The following is an 18113-nucleotide window of genomic DNA, read 5'->3' as shown; positions in this document are numbered from 1 at the left end:
AGAATATGAGGAATTATACGAGATAAAATAAATTGAGCTATGAGAGCAACAATAAACAGGAGAAATACAATGCCAGCATGACCCCTGAAACAGATGATAAAATGTAAGAAAAGATTTGGTTGCTTTTGAACAGGCTGGTTATGATAATGGGGTGGGAGGAGACTTCAGTTTGAATGAGACACTTATTCAGTTGTTAATATTTAAGTGGTGCTTGTAGGTGTGTATCTTCTTTAACTTCCTTAAATTATTTTGGTCTTATTTTTTCCACAATAGATGTTTCAGACTGCTTAGAAATGGTGCAGGGGTTGCTAAGAATGGGAATCTGTTTCTTTGTGAAGTTGCAGTGCCTAGGTTTCCAAGCTCGAATGCTATGTGACCTCTCTAAAAGGGACTTCGTGCTTGACAGTCCTTCTGTGCCAATGGAAAGGCAAGGATCAGAGACAGAACTTATTGCAGCAACTGATTTGAAGTCCTAGAAATCTGCTTTTGTTGATATTATGGAAGAAGCTACAGAGCTGTTAAGGGGATGATTCGGTCACTTCTCTCTTTTGTACTGTGAACCTTTCCATTGTCCTTGGGAGCTTGACCCTAGATAAGCCTTCTTTGTCTGTGGGCTGTGACAACAAAGCTTTACAAACCTAAGCAAGTAAACCACAAAGAAACTGAAATACACAACTTTCCACAGAGTGCTGGAAAATAAGAAATAAAACTAAGTGGCAGGTGCCAGTACATTTGTTAAATCCAAAGAGAAGCTGAGGGGGGAAAAATACTTTCTTGAGAGTAAATGATTTTCAGAAAAAGCAACCAAATGCATAGTCATTTCCACACTTAAGTGCTACTAGTAGTCAAGGAAAAGAACATGTACAGTGGTATTTAAATGCTGCTAATCTTTTGATGGACAAAAATCAATTATTATACAGCAACAGCTCAGTGGGAAGCACTCAACATAGTGAGAAAGGCCTGCAAAAAAAAATTGAAAACCAAGGACACAGGAGGAAAACTATATGAACTTAAAAAAACATTCAGTCATCTGATAATTCCCCTAGCTGGTGGATCCACAGCAGTAACAACAACAGGACTGGGTTATAAACTAAACATATAGACCACATTATTCTTTAACAACTCTCTCCACCTATCTCAGAATTAGTGTTTTTGTTATTATTTTTGGTAATTAGGAACTTTATTTTAGCAAACTCTATGTAATAAATGGAGCCCTGGTGGCGAAGTGGCTAAGAGCTCAGACTGCTAACCAAAAGGTCGGTTTTCTGAATCCACCAGCTGCTCCTTGGAAACACTAAGGAGCAGTTCTACTCTGACCTATAGGGCTCCTATGAGTCAGAATCAACTCGATGGCAATGGATAAATGAAATTATAATGAATGAAAACATGATTCTAAAGTTGATATTTTTAGTATCATTAATAATGATAAAGAATAAGAAGCAAGGAAATTTTAACAACAGTTGAACTTGAAATTCAAAGACCAGAGAGGTAACATGGGAAATCACAATGTGAAGGAAAAGGCATGAGAAGTCCTGAGCTTTATTTAGGTCTAGACCTGCAGATAAAGGTCCACAAATTTCCAGATTATGTAACCAAAATCTTAGTTGAAAACAAGCAAACCAAAAAAAAGTTAAACACTTTTTTTTTTAAAAGTTTACTGTTAAATTAGGAAATGAGAGTAATGAGAGGCCTAAGACATCTAAGGAAGAGTAGCTTAAACACTGGCCTCTGTGAAGAAGAGCGTCCAGATGTTTGGGAACATACTACTAACGGCATCACAGTGCACTAATATATGTTTGATTTTGGCATGAGAAGCATTGTTTCAGGTGAACAATTCTTAATCTAAGATGCTATTTTGATTACAAAATACAGTTGTTAGGCATTTCCATAGTTAAGTTACTAGAATTACTATTTTATAGCATTGGTTGCTCAAGTTAGTTTAAACCATCTTGGCTGAAACACTGCTTTCCACTTTCTAGTTGTGTGACCAGGAGTAGACTACTTAGAGAATTTGTACTTCACCGATTTTACTTCTAAAATAGTATTAATAAATGGTATTGACCTGAAAAGGTTCTTATAAGAATCAGTTGAGTAAATCAACGCATATTGCTCAGAACAGTGTCGGGTATATAGTAAGCAGGTAATAAATGTCTGCTGCTGTTTTTTCTTAATGAACGATACTCATAGTGGATATTATTAAAAACAAAATATGAGAAGCTGACCAACATATGAGCCCCAACTATCATGGTCTTCTTTCAATTTTGCAAATTTTCCAAGCCTTCTCCTCTTTATGGCACTTCATATGTTGTTCTCTCTGCCCAGAATAGTATTTTCCTCTCTCTTCACCTTGCTAACAGGAGCCCTGGTGGCACAGTGGTTAAGGTGATTGGCTGCTAACCAAAAGGTCAGTGGTTTGAACCCACCTGCCATTCTGCAACGGAAAGATGTAGCAGTTTGCTTCTGTAAAGATTTTAGCATTAGAAGCCCTATGGGGTAGTTCTACCTTGTCCTATAGGGTCATTACAAGTCAGAATCAACTTGATGGCAATAAATTTGGTTTGATTTTTGCCACCTTGCTAACTCCTTCTCAAACTTCAGGTCTCAGCTGGCTATTTCTTCCCATTGAAGCCTACCCTCATATTTCTTCCACTCCTGACCCCAGTCTAACTTGGGACCATCCTGCAAAAACAGGCATGACATTCTTTACTTTTATTTTATATCCTATGAGTCAGAATTGACTCGACGGCAATGGGTTTGGTTTTTTTGGTTTTAATCACAAGTAGTGTGTGTGTATTTTATGTCCGTATGAGTCCTTACTATTTTCTAAACTCCATGAGGGCAAAGACATTGTGTATTTTGTTCATCAAAGATAGTTCTAGCTCAATGTCCAGTATATCATCATCACCTGATATTTGTTTAATTATATTAATCAGGAATACAGATTATTTTTATTAACACACTGATAATGCTAAATTCTAGAGTTTTTCATTGTTTCTTCAAGATACATAATAAAGATGTTGAGCAAGAAGTATAAGTGAACTTTTCTCTCTGTCTCCTTCACATTGTAGAGATATTGGGAGAAATGATAATCACTTACAACACAGCAGAATCTCCTCTAAGATTTTCCAAAAAGAAGAGAAAAAAAAAAAAAAAACAACCACAACATACATCAAATGATCACAACCTCCCCTTAACATACAAATGAAATACTAAAAATTTAAATCAAGCAGAAGGCTTTCATAAATAAGGTAAATAATCTCTTCAAATATGTCCTGTCCTTGATTGTAGATAACAGTATTCAAAAAAATAATTCTTTTTTAGAAACGTGATGTTAAAAACAAATTGCCTTATTTCATCTTTTTAGAACATACCCACATCTTTTAGCAGTAGAACAACATACTCTTCTAAAATATGAATAACCTATTTGCTAACATGTAAATCTAGTGCATATCCTTTAGTTGATTTTATATCTTAGTTGTAAGGAGTAATGACCTGAGCAGCAGATCTCAATCATGGTTTTAGATATGAATTACCTGTAAGACATTTAAAAATATATATGTCCAAAGCTGCAAGCTCAGAAATACTGTTTCAAAAGGAATATGGAGTATGTTTTGTGTAGTAGCACTTTTTCTAAAAGCTTTATGGTTGACTATATATGAAGCTAACATTAAATACCACTTGTTTATTGATAAGATGCAGCATTGTTTATAATTTAGAAAAATATCTGATGTTCCTTATAAAATAAAACATAAGTAATGAAGCAAGATTGAGAAATTATGTGGGTAGTCTTAATTACCTCCTTTGTTTGCACTAAATGATTGCAATAACTTGTACACTTGAAAAAAGATTTAAATATAGACATTTGACAGTTTCTTACTATAATTTTCCATTTAATTAAATACCGTTTATTCAATTTAATTTGACAAATATTCATTAAGTGCTTGCTATGCCCAAGGTACTTTCCACTGACACTGAGAAATTTTAAAAAATGGAAGATTTGATCATTGGCTTTGTACAGCTTCTTGTCAAGGAGCGATAGAGACATACCAGTTTTATAAAGGAAAAAAAAAAAAAGAGCATGTAAGTGCCATAATAGAGGACAGTACTATGGGACAAAATGTATACGCACATGCCCAACCCCCATGTCCACAGCCATACACAACTAAATGGACAAATCAGAGAGTTTCATTGAGTGAGTGGACCTTTGATAAGGGATCTTGAAGGATGAATAGGATTTTCACAGGAGAATGTAAAGAAGAACCAAGTAAAAATTGGGAGCCATGAAATTAGTGAGTTTGGTTGGATCCGGGAGAACATGGAAAGGAGTGTGGGAGTTAGACTGCTGAGTGTTCCAGATGTTCTCTAGACAGTATTCTTTTCTCTGTGAACATTGTGGAGGAACAGACGGTACAAAAATAGGAGACATATTTAGATGCCAATATCTCTAAGAAATGTTCAGTGAAGTTTGGAGAAAAATTACATACATGAAATAAAGAATAATATAATATTTATTCTAAATTAGGTATAGTATTGATAAGTACTATATAATCTCAGAAATATGGAGAACCATATTGCAGACAAAGGGAACAGGGCAAATAGAATCACAGCATTAGGTTAACTGGTTATCGCAGTTCAATTGAAACACCAAAAAAAAAAAAAAAAAAAATCCAACCCATTGCCATCAAGTCAATTCCTACTCATAGGATTTCCAAGGGGCAGCTAGTGGATTTAAACTGCTGACCTTTTGATTAGCAGCCAAGCTCTTAACCACTGTGCCACCAGGGCTCCAACTAAAACATAGGGCTCTTGAAAAGAGTACTGGGAAAAGGTGGGACAAGGCAAGACTGTATGTAGAAGGCCTTGAACCCCAGAGTGGGAATTTGAGAGTTTTTTAAATGGTAAATAGTGAGTCACTAAAGCTTTTCAGCAGGGGAGCAGGAAAATAACAGAATTAAACCTTTAAAGTGAAATACAATGGGGAAGGCTGTAGCCAAGTTGGATAGTTATATGGTTATTGCAGTAATCCTAGCAGGAGGAAATAAGATCCAGAACATACTGGTAGATGAACCAAAAAGAGGATGTATTAGCATTCTAGTTACCTTTGAAAAGAACGAAAGAGAAAGTGTGTGGGGGAGGGTGGGGGAAGTTTGAAATTTGGATATGATAGACAGGGAATAATTATCAAATGAGGTTCTTAGCAAGAGAGTGATTAGAAAATCTCATGAATTTCCATCACCATCATATCATGACTGCCCAGCATTGCTTCATGACAAGAATCTTTAACAGAAACTACTTTATTTGGATATGCCTACAGATCTGACATCTCTTGTTGTGACTAAAAGCACAAGAATATGAATTCATCCTGGCTTGATTTGCCACTGTCTTAGTTATCTAGTGGTGCAGTAATAGAAATGCCACAAGTGGGTGGCTTTAGCAAACAAATTTATTTTCTCACAGTTTAGGAGGCTAGAAGTCCATATTCAGGGCACTGGCTCTAGGGGAAGGCTTTCTTTCTCTGTTGGCTCTGGAGGAAGGTCCTTGTCTCTTCTGAGCTTCTTCTCTTGGGCAATCTTCAAGTTATTTGGCATCTCTCTTCCCTCATTTCTGCATGCTAGCTTGCATTTAATCTCTTTTTTATCTCAAAAGAGACTGACTCAAGATACATTCTACACTAATCCTTCTTCATTAACATAACAAAGACAAATCATTTTCAAATGAGATTATAACCACAGGCAAAGAGGTTAAGATTTACAACACATTTTTAGGGGACACAATTCAATCCATAACATTCCACACTTTGGTCCCCCAAAATTCATGTCCTTGCCAAATGTGAAACACATTCATCCCATCACATCATCCCAAAAAGTCTTAAATCAACTACAAGCCCAAAATCTCATCTTCTGAATCATTTAAATCAAATATGGGTAAGACTTTAGGTGCCTTCCACCCTGGGGCAAAATTCCTCTTCAGCTGTGAACCTGTGATATCTGGACTACAAGTTATCTATTTCCAAAGTATAATGGTAAAACAGGCACAAGGTAGACATTTCTATTACAAATGTGAGAAATTGCAGGGAAAGAAAGGATAATGGGTACCCAGCAAGTCCAAAACCCAGCAGAACAATTTATATTAGCTCTCAAGGCTTGAAAATAATCCTCTGTTCTTTGAGACCATCTGGGCAATGGCCCCACCCTCCAGACTCTGGGTGTTGGCCATACCTTCTGTATTCTGGGTGGAGGCCCCTCGGCCCTGGGCTTCAGCTCCACCATCCAGGCCCACTGGGACGGCCACTCTGCTCCCTCAGCTTTGAGTGGCCTCATTCTCTTAATCCATCTGAGTGGCGACCCTACCTTCTCAGCTTTGGGAAGTGGTCCCATCCCCCTGAGACACCTTAATGGCAGCCCCACACTCTGGAAGAGTTGTCGAGGATCAAACTCTTTGAAACCTAGGAGGTTGTGGCCCCCCCCCCCTTTGAAACCGAGAAGGCCCTGCTTTCTGTGGTCTTTCCAACAGTTTTGCTGATCTCCGAGCTGCTCCAGAGATAGTCCTTTTCTTTTCTTTGAGAACAACACATGTAGCTCCTTTGGCCTGCTTCCTGCCTATAGAATTCCAAGAAGCAGATACTGTTCTTTCCTTTCGTTCTTTCTCTGTCCCCTTCAGTCCAAGCTGATAGGTTTTCTGGTGTTGTCGTTGGTTAGATCCATTAGTTACAGGCTTAATCTCTTTAGCAAAAGATTGTGTAGCCATGTCTTGGTGAAAATTTTAGGATGTGCGTACTTAGTTTGTACAACAGAATTTTCCAAAAAGTCCATCTTTTTCCTCTCACATTTTAATGAGCAGTAAGGTGAAACCACATGGCCCCTCTAAGATCTTGATGAATACAAATTCATCACTTACAAGTTCTACCTTTGATCAAACATTTGTACATAATTCAGACAAGCTCTTTGTCACAGCATAAAAAGCATCACCCTTCCTCAACTGTCCAATCACATGTTCATCATTTTCTGTTAAAAACTCACCAAAAACACATCTAATGTCCACATTTCCAGCAACATTCTGTTGCTGGCACCATATGTATTGTCTAAGATGTTAGAGACATTCTCTACAGCTTTCCTCACCAGAAATGTCTTTGACGTCCATAATTTTACTAACAGTCTCTAAGGAAATCTAGGCTTTTACTGTTAGGCACCTAAAAACTCTTTCAATCTCTACCTATTACCCAATTCCAAAACTGCTTCAGCATTTTAGGTATCTGTTAGAGGAGCACCTCACTTCGGAGCACCTCACTTCAAACCCCACTCTCAGTATCAAATTCTGTCTTCGTTACCTAGTGCTGCTATAACAGAAATACCACAAGTGGGTGGCTTTAACAAACAGAAATTTATTTTCTCACAGTTTAGGAGGCTAGAAGTCCAAATTCATGGAGCCAACTCTAGGGAAGGCTTTTTCTCTCTGTTGGCTCTGGAGGAAGGTCCTTGTCTCTTCTGAACTTCTCTTGGGCAAACTTCATGTAGCCTGGCATTTCTCTTCCCCCATCTCTGCTTGCTAGTTTGCATTTAATCTCTTTTTTATCTCAAAAGAGATTAACTCGAGATACACCCTGCACTAATCCTGCCTCATTAACAACAAAGACAACCCATTCCCAAATGGGATATAACCACAGGCACTGAGGTTAGGATTTATAACACATATTTTGGGGAGATACAATTCAATCCATAATAGCTACCATAAATCAAATTTAGAAATTATATAAATGCTAAAATGTGTAATGATTTGTTCTGGACATTAATCTCACTTTCCTACTGACTATTAGGGAGACATAAGAACTGGTATTGCACTAGCCTATTCTGTAGGTAGAAAGTAAGGTACGGATAATATAAGAGCTCACTGCTTATCCTAAAATTAAAAATTCTTTCTCCATATAGCATAGTAGGCATAAGTGAACATTACTGTTAGACCTAATTAAAATATATAATCACAAGAAGGTTAAAAATATCTAGCTTATCAGTATTAATTTAATTCTGTTGATGGTGAAAATATTTCTGGCTTAAAAAAAGCACTTGTCATTTGATCTCATTAGGGAGATTAGTAAAATGAAAGTAGTTCTGCATGATGACAACAATTAAATTGAAAACAAGGTTAAAACATAATTATAATGGGGAAAAAAAGCATTAAAAATAAATGTCATAACCCCTGAAATATATTTGTAGGAAATGAAAGCAGAAACAAAGTTCATTCAGCTCCTCAAGTAACTATCGTAATACAGCCGCATGTCCAGGTATTTTTCAAAACTTAACATTCAAAATACTTCATAGTAACTAATGTTGTAGAAATGTAAAGATTTCCAGTAATATATGAAATCATATGATTATTCAACAGAAGCAGCCCACACATTAATATAATTTATATCACTGAAGACTAACAAAACTGTAACTAAATTAACATTGACTCATCTGTTATACAGTAATTGCTAAATAACTGTAAAATGCATTATATTCTGTTTATTAGTGTTCCAATTATAACATCCCTTTCTATCTGCTTCCATGTATAACTATATTTATCTAAAAAGAATGGGAAAACAAATACTTACCAAAATGGTGGTAACAATCAAAGAACGATTGGATAAGGAATCCGTGATGTTGGCTGGCTTTCCCTTTTGACTTTCTGTCATGTTCAGGCCACTGGCTGGATCCCAAGTTCCAATCTATAAAATAGCATATGTACTTTGTAAATTATCTATAGGGCACCTGGGAGACAGTACTGCAAGAGAAACTTAAGACTGCTAACAATTACTATTCACCTCTGCTGCATTATCTCTGTTGTTAAAGTGAAGGCTGCTTGTTTTAAGCCTGATTCGCTGTTCTGTGAAGCGTGCCCAGTGAAGTGTGACATAAAAGAACAAAATGATCCACTGCACTTCTAAAGTCAGTAAGGGAGCTTAATTTTCCATTCAAACTTTCATTCACCAAGATAAACCACATTTGATGATACCTTTACAGCTGGCTAGACACTCATTAATAGCATATAACTTTTACTTTAATGGATCTATCTCATCTTTTGATTATAAAGATGCCATGCCATAATATATGGACAAACTGAAGGACAGAGCAAAACCTGGAGATCCAGGATAAATTAGCAAGTAAAGGCGGGTTTAACGGAGGCATTGAATGATTACATCCAGTAGGGCAAAACCATCCTCAGAATTACCTCCGTAGATTTCACAAACACATATTTACACCTTTAAAAATATCCCCAGGAAAAGAGGTTACTGAGCTGTCTTATGTAGATAACACATTCCAGTACTTCTATTTCTCAATTGTACTCCCTCTAAAATATGTATTTTCAAGTAACTAGTTTAACTACAGGTAGTCCCTAATTTACGACTATTCAAGTGACGATGAACCGCACTTATGATCCTCTTTTTTTTAATATATACACCTTATCGTTAGTAATATGTACTACATACAGTGTTGCACTGCATAGTTCGCTGATGTTATCATTCTCAGATGTTCACTTCCAGATGTTCTATATTATAATTTACTGTTCAAACCACTACCACATAGCAGGTTATGGCAATAATAATGAAAACTAAAAAAAAATGAGGTATTCGACTTATGTCAAAATCAACTTAGGACAGAGTCAATGTAAAGGAGCCTGTAATACCCTCTGATAAATTAAGTCAACTCTCAGCATTTGGGTATTTTCCACTCACTGAACACAGTCTTTGGGAGGACACACACAAGTCTCTAGAGGATAGAGTGCCACTAAATGCATAGATCAGGTGGTTTATACGCACCTACACCATTGGATTACCATATAACAACGGTCATGCCTAATGGAGAACAGAAGCAAAGGAAATGTGGTGTCAATAATTCTTTTTCTTTCCCCCTCAAACCTAGGAATCATAAATAGTGAAGAGTTCCTTGTCCAATTATCTAACTTGTTTTTCTCAAAGGGAAGGCAAAAAAATTGTTTTTGAAACTTTTTTTAAATTTTTTTTTTAATTGTAATTTAAGTGAAGGTTTACAGAACAAATAGTTTCTCATTAAACAGTCGGTACACATATTGTTTTATGACATTGGTTAACAACCCCACAGCTTGTGAGCACTCTCCCTTCTTGACCTTGGAGGACTTTTTTTTTTGGTGAAAATATACATAGCCAAAGATACACCATTTCAAAAGGAAAGGAAAATTATTAATTTTCCTTTGAAATAAACCTTTATATACATATTGAATTATCATAGAAATAACATTGATTTAAACTTGTTGCCGTCGAGTCGATTCCAACTCATAGCGACCCTATAGGAGAGAGTAGAACTGCACCATATGGTTTCCAAGGAGTGGCTGGTGGATTCAAACTACCTACCTTTTGGTTAGCAGCCAAACGCTTAACCATTATGCAACCAGGGCTCCTAACATTGATTTAGCGGGTATTATTTACACTGATTTACCTTAATATGCCAACAAGGGACCCACTAGCATAACATTATTAAAATTAAATATCAATATCCTTTCAATTTCTCAATATTTCATCATACCCACTTTGTTTGATCCCCTTTGAATTTGCATGGCTTTGCTAACAACCTCTTAAAATACCTACCTTCCCTTAAATTGGTGAAGCAGAAAAATAGAAAAATTAGTAATTTATGTTATTCATAAGGAGAGTAAAGAAGTCATTATAATAATTATGTAAAAGTACAAACCCTAGTGTATTTTTTCAACAAATACATTTAAATAAATAAAAGGATCACTTGTTGTTGTTGTTAGGTGCTGAAGAGTCAGTTCCAACTCATAGCGACCTTATGCACAACAGAATGAAACACTGCCCAGTTCTGCACCATCCTCACAATTGTAGTTATGGTTGAGCCCATTGTTACAGCCACTGTGTCAATCCATCTCTTTGAGGGTCTTCCTCTTTTTCTCTGATCTTCTATTTTACCAAGCATGATGCCCTTCTCCAGGGACTGATCCCTCCTGATAACATGTCCAAAGTATGTGAGACGTAGTCTCGCCATCCTTGCTTCTAAGGAGTTTTCTTGTTGTACTCCTTCCAAGACGGATTTCTTCGTTCTTCTGGCAGTCCATGGTATATTCAATATTCTTCACCAACACCACAATTCAAAGGCGTCAATTCTTCGGTCTTCCTTATTCGTTGTCCAGCTTTCACATGCATATGAGGCGATTGAAAACACCATGGCTTGGGTCAAGCACTCCTTAGTCTTCAAGGTGACATCTTTGCTTTTCAACACATTAAAGAGGTCTTTTGCAGCCGATTTGCCCAGTGAAATGCATCTTTTGATTTCCTGACTGCTGCTTCCAGGGGTATTGATTGTGGATCCAAGTAAAATGGAATCCTTGAGAACTTCAATCTTTTCTCCGTTTATCATGATGTTGCTTATTGGTCCAGATGAGGGGATTTTTGTTTTCTTTATGTTGAGATATAATCCATACTGAAAGCTGTGGTCTTTGATATTCATCAATAAGTGCTTCAAGTCCTCTTCACTTTCAGTAAGCAAGGTTGTATCATCTGCATAACGCAGGTTGTTAATGAGACTTCCTCCAATCTTGATGCCCTGTTCTTCTTCATATAGTCCCGCTTCTCAGATTATTTGCTCAGCATACAGATTGAATAACTATGGTTAAAGGACACACCCCTGAGGTACACCTTTCCTGACTTTAAACCACACAGTATCCCCTTATTCTGTCCAAACAACTGCCTATCAATCAATGTACATGTTCCTCATGAGCACAATTAAGTGTTCTGGAATTCCCATTCTTTGCAATGTTATCCACAATTTGTTATGATCCACACAGTCGAATGCCTTTGCATAGTCAATAAAACACAGGTAAACATCTTTCTGGTATTCTCTGCTTTCAGCCAAGATCCATCTGACATCAGCAATGATATCTCTGGTTCCACGTCCTCTTCTGAATCTGGCCTGAATTTCTGGAAGTTCCTATTATATACTGCTGCAGCCACTTTTGAATGATCTTCAGCAAAATTTTACTTGCATGTGATATTAATGATATTGTTCGATAACATCTGCATTCAGTTGGATCACCTTTCATGGTAATAGGCATAAACATGGATCTCTTCTAGTCCGTTGGCCAGGTAGCTGTCTTCCAAATTTCTTGGCATGGATGAGTGAGCACTTCCAGTGCTTCATCCATTTGCTGAAACATCTCAATTGTTCCGCTGCTATTTGTAAGGTTTTCACTGGCTAATTCCTTTCAGAAGTAGACTGCTGGGTCCTTCTTCCTAGTCTGTTTTAATCTGGAAGCTCAACTGAAACCTGTCCACAATGGGTGAGCCCACTGGTATTTGAATACCGGTGGCATAGCTTCCAGCATCACAGCAACCCACAAGCCCCACAGCACGACAAACTGATGGATGAGTGGGGGAAAAGGATCAATAGTAACATCTTTTTAGTGATGCCTAAAAAAATCTACCATGTGTTATGGATTGAATTGTGTCCTCCTAAATATGTGTTGGCAGGTAGCTATGCTCACAACTAGAGCCCTGGCGACACAGTGGTTAAGAGCCACAGTGAGGTATGGCTGCTAAACAAAAGGTTCCCAGTTCATATCCACCAGCCACTACTTGGAAACCCTATGGGGCAGTTCTACTCTGTCTTATAGGGTCACTGTGAGTCGGAATCAACTCGATGGCAAGAGTTTTTTTTTTTAATACCCCCAATGCCTCATATGCATGCGAAAACTGGACAGTGAATAAGGAAGACCAAAGAAGAATTGATGCCTTTGAATCGTGTTGTTGGCGAAGAATATTGAATATACCATGGACTACCAACAGAATGAACAAATCTGTCCTGGAAGAAGTACAACCAGAATGCTCCTTAGAAGCAAGAATGGTGAGACTACACCTCACATACTTTGGACATATTATCAGGAGGGATCAGTCCCTGGAGAAGGACCTCATGCTCGGTAAAGTTGAGGGTCAGTGAAAAAGAGGAAGACCCTCAAAGAGATGGATTGACACAGTGGCTACAACAATGGGCTCAAGCACAACAATGATTGTGAGGATGGCATGGGACCAGGCAGTGTTTCATTTTGTTGTACATAGGGTGGCTATGAGTCAGAACCAACTCTAAGTGTTCTGGAACTCCCATTCTTCGCAGTGTTATCCATAATTTGTTATAATCCACACAATAGAATGCCTTTGCATAGTCAATAAAACACAGGTATATACCCTAGACACCTACAAATAATGACACAAACAGACACATGCACACCAATGTTCCTTGCTGCTTTATTCACTATAACAAATAAGTGGAAACAAATGAGGTGGCATTTGACGGGCACATCAAAAGATTAATAGACAAGCAAATTGTAGTACATACATACAATAGAATACTACACAACCATAAAGAACAATGATGAGCCCACAAAACATATTATAACATACATTGACCTGCAGGGCAAAATTATAAGTGAAATAAGTTAAGCATATACGGACAAATATTGTATGATCCCTCTTTTATAAGAAGACAAGAATAGATAAATATAGACAGACTAATGTTCATTGGCAGTTACCAGGGAGAAGAAGTAGGAAGGGGAAAGTACGCTTTAGACCGTAGAGACTTGTTATTTTTGATGATAGGAAGACTGGTACTGAATGTGGATGTAGTGAGCACTGCACAACCAAAGGAAAAACAAGTGTTTGAGCACATATGGATGGGTATAGGCAAATTGGTATATGGGTAGGTACGAGTGTGTACATACGTGAGAACAGACAGAAGTATCTATAAAAAAATAAAAACCAAACTCGTTACCCTCAATTCCAACTCATAGCAACCCTACAGGACAGAGTAGAACTGCACCATAGAGTTTCCAAAGAGCACCTGGTGGATTTGAACTGCTGACCTTTTGGTTAGCAGGAGTAGCTCTTAACCATTACGCCATCAAAGTTTCTGAAGTATCTATAGGTAAGAGTAAATACAAATATGTCAGTGTATGCACATACATTCATTGAAGACACAAACAGAGATACTCCTCAGACCTAATCAAACATCTTTTAACATTGGTTTTCTTGGTTTGAAGACTTAGGACCATAGTTTCATAGGAAAATTTAGTCAATTAACATAACATAGTTCACAAAAATCATGATCTGCATCCTAGTGAAGTAACATCCAGGGTCTTAAAAGTTTGAGAGGAGCCATGTAAGACAAAACTGTGGTCTCTACTCAACGGGAGCAAAGCAGTAAGAAGGTAACCAAAACATCACAGAAAAAACAAGCCTACAGGAGCCACAACCTCATCTACCCTGAGACCAAAAAAACTAGATGGTGCCCAGCTACCACCACTGATGATTCTGACTGGGGTCACAAAAGCTAGTCCTGGATAGAATGGGAGAAAAATATGGAGCAGAACTAATTCATATATACACACACACACACACACACACATATATATATACATATTATCATGTTATCAGAAGGGATTAGTCCCTGAAGAAGGTCATCATGCTTGGTAAAGTAGAGGGTCAGCAAAAAACAGGAAGACCCTCAACGAGATGCACTAACACAGAGGCTGCAACAATGGGATCAAGCATAACAACAATTGTGAGAATGGCGCACAACAGGGCAATGTTTCATTCTGTTGTACAGAGGGTCTCTATGAGTTGGAACCAACTTGATGGCCCATGACAACAACAACGTATATATACAAGCCAGACAAACTGGAACAGTAGAGAACAGAAGAATCCTGGAAACTATTGCCTTGAGACACTCTTTAAACCTAGAACTGAGTCTATCCCCTGAAATCACCTTTTAGCAAAATAGCAGATTGGCACACAAAATAAAGGATATTACCCATCAGATCAGAGCCCTACTTAAAAACCATCAGTATGAGACCAAAAGGTCAACAATTACTCAAAAGCAAGGATGAGAAGGTAAGGAGGCAGGAAAATTAGAGTACTGGACAGGGAAAAAACAGAACACAATTAAAAAGAATATTGACATATTGCGATAAATGTACCTAATGTCACCAAATGATTTGTGTGGAAATTGTCAAATGGGAACCTAACTTACTGTATAAACTATCACTAAAAACTCAATAAAATAGGAGGGCAGGGCCAAGACGGCAGAGTAGTCAGACACATCCGGTGGACCCTTTTAAAACAAAGACCCAAAAAAACAAGTGATTCAATTATGTATGGCAATCTGGGAGCCCTGAACATCAAAGGCAGAGTGGAGGAAACGGACTGAGTGGCAGGGGAAGGGAGAGACAGTTTGGAAGCAGCAAGGAGTTGCCAGACCTGACCCGGCAAGAGCCTGAGCCCTTCAGGCCTGAGCAGCTTGTGGGTGAGCGGTGAGGCAGGCAAGCAGCAGTGATCAGGAGGTGCGTTTTCCACACTGGCAGAGACCCAGCACCAGAGAGTCTACACAGCCATTCAGAACTGGTGAGAAGCAGCCCTCATCAGCGAAAGACATGTGTATGGCTTACCGCATGGATCTAAAACACCTCCCTTAGGAAAAAGCCTCTCTCCCATTTACCTTCTTGCTCCCTGCTCTGCACTGGGTCCTGGACCAGCTTCAGAAATTGCCAAGTCCCCTGGGCTAGAAATAGGATCTGTCACATGCCTGGACCCATTCTCCCAGCCTTGGAGAATGAATAAATTAATAAACAGGGGAAAAAATAAACTGCCAGCTCTCCTAAGCCAGGAAACCAGGGTAGGCACATTTCCTTTGCTTAGGCACAGGCATAAGGGATCCCAGGACTTTGAGTGTCTTTCCCCCTGCAAAGACTTGTGTGGGCCCATGTCAACAGCATAGGCCCTCATTACCACAGTACAACAGGGTATATATTGGAACTCTAACTTCAACTATTTCAGCTGTGAAGTGGCAGGTTCTTGACATTCGACACTGCTCTGCCCATTAAGCAGGGTCTTCACCTGCCCACATCAGGGGCCTGAGGACTGGTGGCTCCACCAATGTTAACTAGCTACCTGTGAGAGGGCCCATGAATAAGAGGTACTCCCCAGTCCTTACAGCCAACAGCATTAGGTGCTCATAGTACAGCTGTAAAACTCACCCACATATGCACTCTAGGGAACAGGGACACACCTTCCTTCTGGATACTCGGGGACAGCCGTCAGCACCCCTGCCTTGCTCAGAGTGAGTCTCCCTGCCACAGCCAGATGCCTGTGAATACACCAATCACCCATGCCTGTCTATGACTGTAAGTGAGAGCCTACACCACACACTTGGTGGCTATCTACCTGGGCACCTGAGCTGAGTCCATACAGGAGGAGTGGGAGGACTCCTGAGCTCACATACCTAGTAACAGATCTAACCACCTGGTCACAGGACATTAGAGCTTCAAAGTTGTCAATAATCAAACTAGCTCATATGAGCAACCTATTTGGGCATACCAAAACAAAACAAGAAGCTAGGACACAGTAAGCAGACATAAAATAAATAAATATAATAACCTATTGGTGGCTCGGGGACAACAGTCAATATCAAATCACATAAAGAGGCAATCAATGATGGCTTCAGCAAGCTCCCAAAATAAAGAATCTAGAATCCAGAATTACCGGAGGCAGAATACAAAAGATTAATATACAGAAATCTTCAAGAAATTAGGAAGGAAATTAATCAAAATACAGAACACGCAATAGAGGAAATTAAAAAGATTAGAGAAGAGCATAATGACAAATTTAACAGGCTGCAAGAACCCACAGAAAGGCAGCAATCAGAAATCCAGAAGATTAACAATAAAATTTCAAAATTAGACAACTCAATAGAAAGTCATAGGAGCAAAATGGAGGCAATGCAAGTCAGAATTAGTGAGATTGAAGTTAAAGCACTTGACACCAACTTATTTGAGGAAAAATCGGATACAAGGATTAAAAAAAAATGAAGAAACCCTAAGAATTATGTAGGACTATATCAAGAGGAATAACCTACGAGTGATTGGAGTACCAGAACATGAGGGATAACAGAAACTACAGAGAGAATTATTGAAGATTTGTTGGCAGAAAACTTCCCTGATATCATGAAAGATGACAAGATATCTATACAAAATCCTCATCAAACCCCACATAAGGTAGATCACAAAAGAAAGTCACCAAGACATATTATAAACAAACTTGCCAAAACCAAAGATAAAGATAGAATTTTAAGAGTGGGTAGGGATAAACAAAAAGTCATCTACAAAGGAGAGTTAATAAGGATAAGCTTGGACTACTCAGCAGAAACCACGCAGGCAAGAAGGCAATGGGATGACATATATAAAGACTTGAAGGAAAAAAACTGCCAGCCAAGAATTATATATCCAGCAAAACTGTCTCTCAAATATGATGGTGAAATTAGGGCATTTCTAGATAAACAGACATTTAGGGAATTTGCAAAAACCAAACCAAAATTACAAGAAATACTAAAGGGAGTCCTCTGGTTAGAAAATCAGTAACATCAAATAACAACCCAAGACCAGAACACAAGACAAAGCAACCAGAGAGCAACCCAGATAGGGAAGTCACAAAAGTAAATCAAAGCTAAAACACTGAAAATAGGGAAACAGATGTCAATATGTAAAAGATGACAACATTAAAACAAAAAAGAGGTATTTAAAAAACGTAGACATAGATTTTTCATATGGAGAGGAAGTCAAGGTGATATGAAGAAATAAAAGACTGGTAAAAACTCAGAAAAATAGGAGGAAACTAACAATCCTACAGGTCAAAATAAAAAACTAGAAAAATACAAAGACTCAGCAAACACAAAATCAACAACAATGAAAAAGATGAAAAGAAAATACATAACAAAAAACGACTCAGCACAGAAGATTAAGTGGAACAAAGAAACTGTCAACAACACACAAAAAAAGACATCAGAATAGCAGCACTAAACTCATACCTATCAATGATTACACTGAATGTAAATGGACTAAATGCACCAAGAAAGAGACAGAGAGTGGCAAATTGGATAAAAAAAAAAAAAAAATCCATCTATATGCCGCCTACAGGACACACCTTAGACTTAAAGACACGAACAAAATAAAACTCAAAGGATGGAAAAAAATATATCAAGCAAACAATGCTCAAAAAAGAGCAGGAGTGGCAATATTAATCTCTGACAAAATAGACTTTAAAG

The 18113-nt window shown here is 38.1% G+C and overlaps 1 protein-coding gene across 5 annotated transcripts in view; it reads right to left on the bottom strand.

Moving 5' to 3' along the window:
- Positions 1 to 18113, bottom strand: part of GRIK2 (glutamate ionotropic receptor kainate type subunit 2) — a 781170-nt gene that overhangs the window by 265728 nt on the left and 497329 nt on the right. For all 5 annotated transcript variants that reach the window (XM_004372421.2, XM_023727604.1, XM_004372423.1 and 2 more), the window contains exon 9: positions 8591 to 8704. In XM_004372421.2, coding sequence (XP_004372478.1) covers positions 8591 to 8704 — 114 coding nt within the window. The remainder of the gene's footprint in view (positions 1 to 8590; positions 8705 to 18113) is intronic.

This window comes from Trichechus manatus, unplaced genomic scaffold (genome assembly GCF_000243295.1).
Source record: "Trichechus manatus latirostris isolate Lorelei unplaced genomic scaffold, TriManLat1.0 scaffold00017, whole genome shotgun sequence".
Taxonomy (NCBI): domain Eukaryota; kingdom Metazoa; phylum Chordata; class Mammalia; order Sirenia; family Trichechidae; genus Trichechus; species Trichechus manatus.
This window is presented reverse-complemented; position numbering and strand designations above follow the sequence as displayed.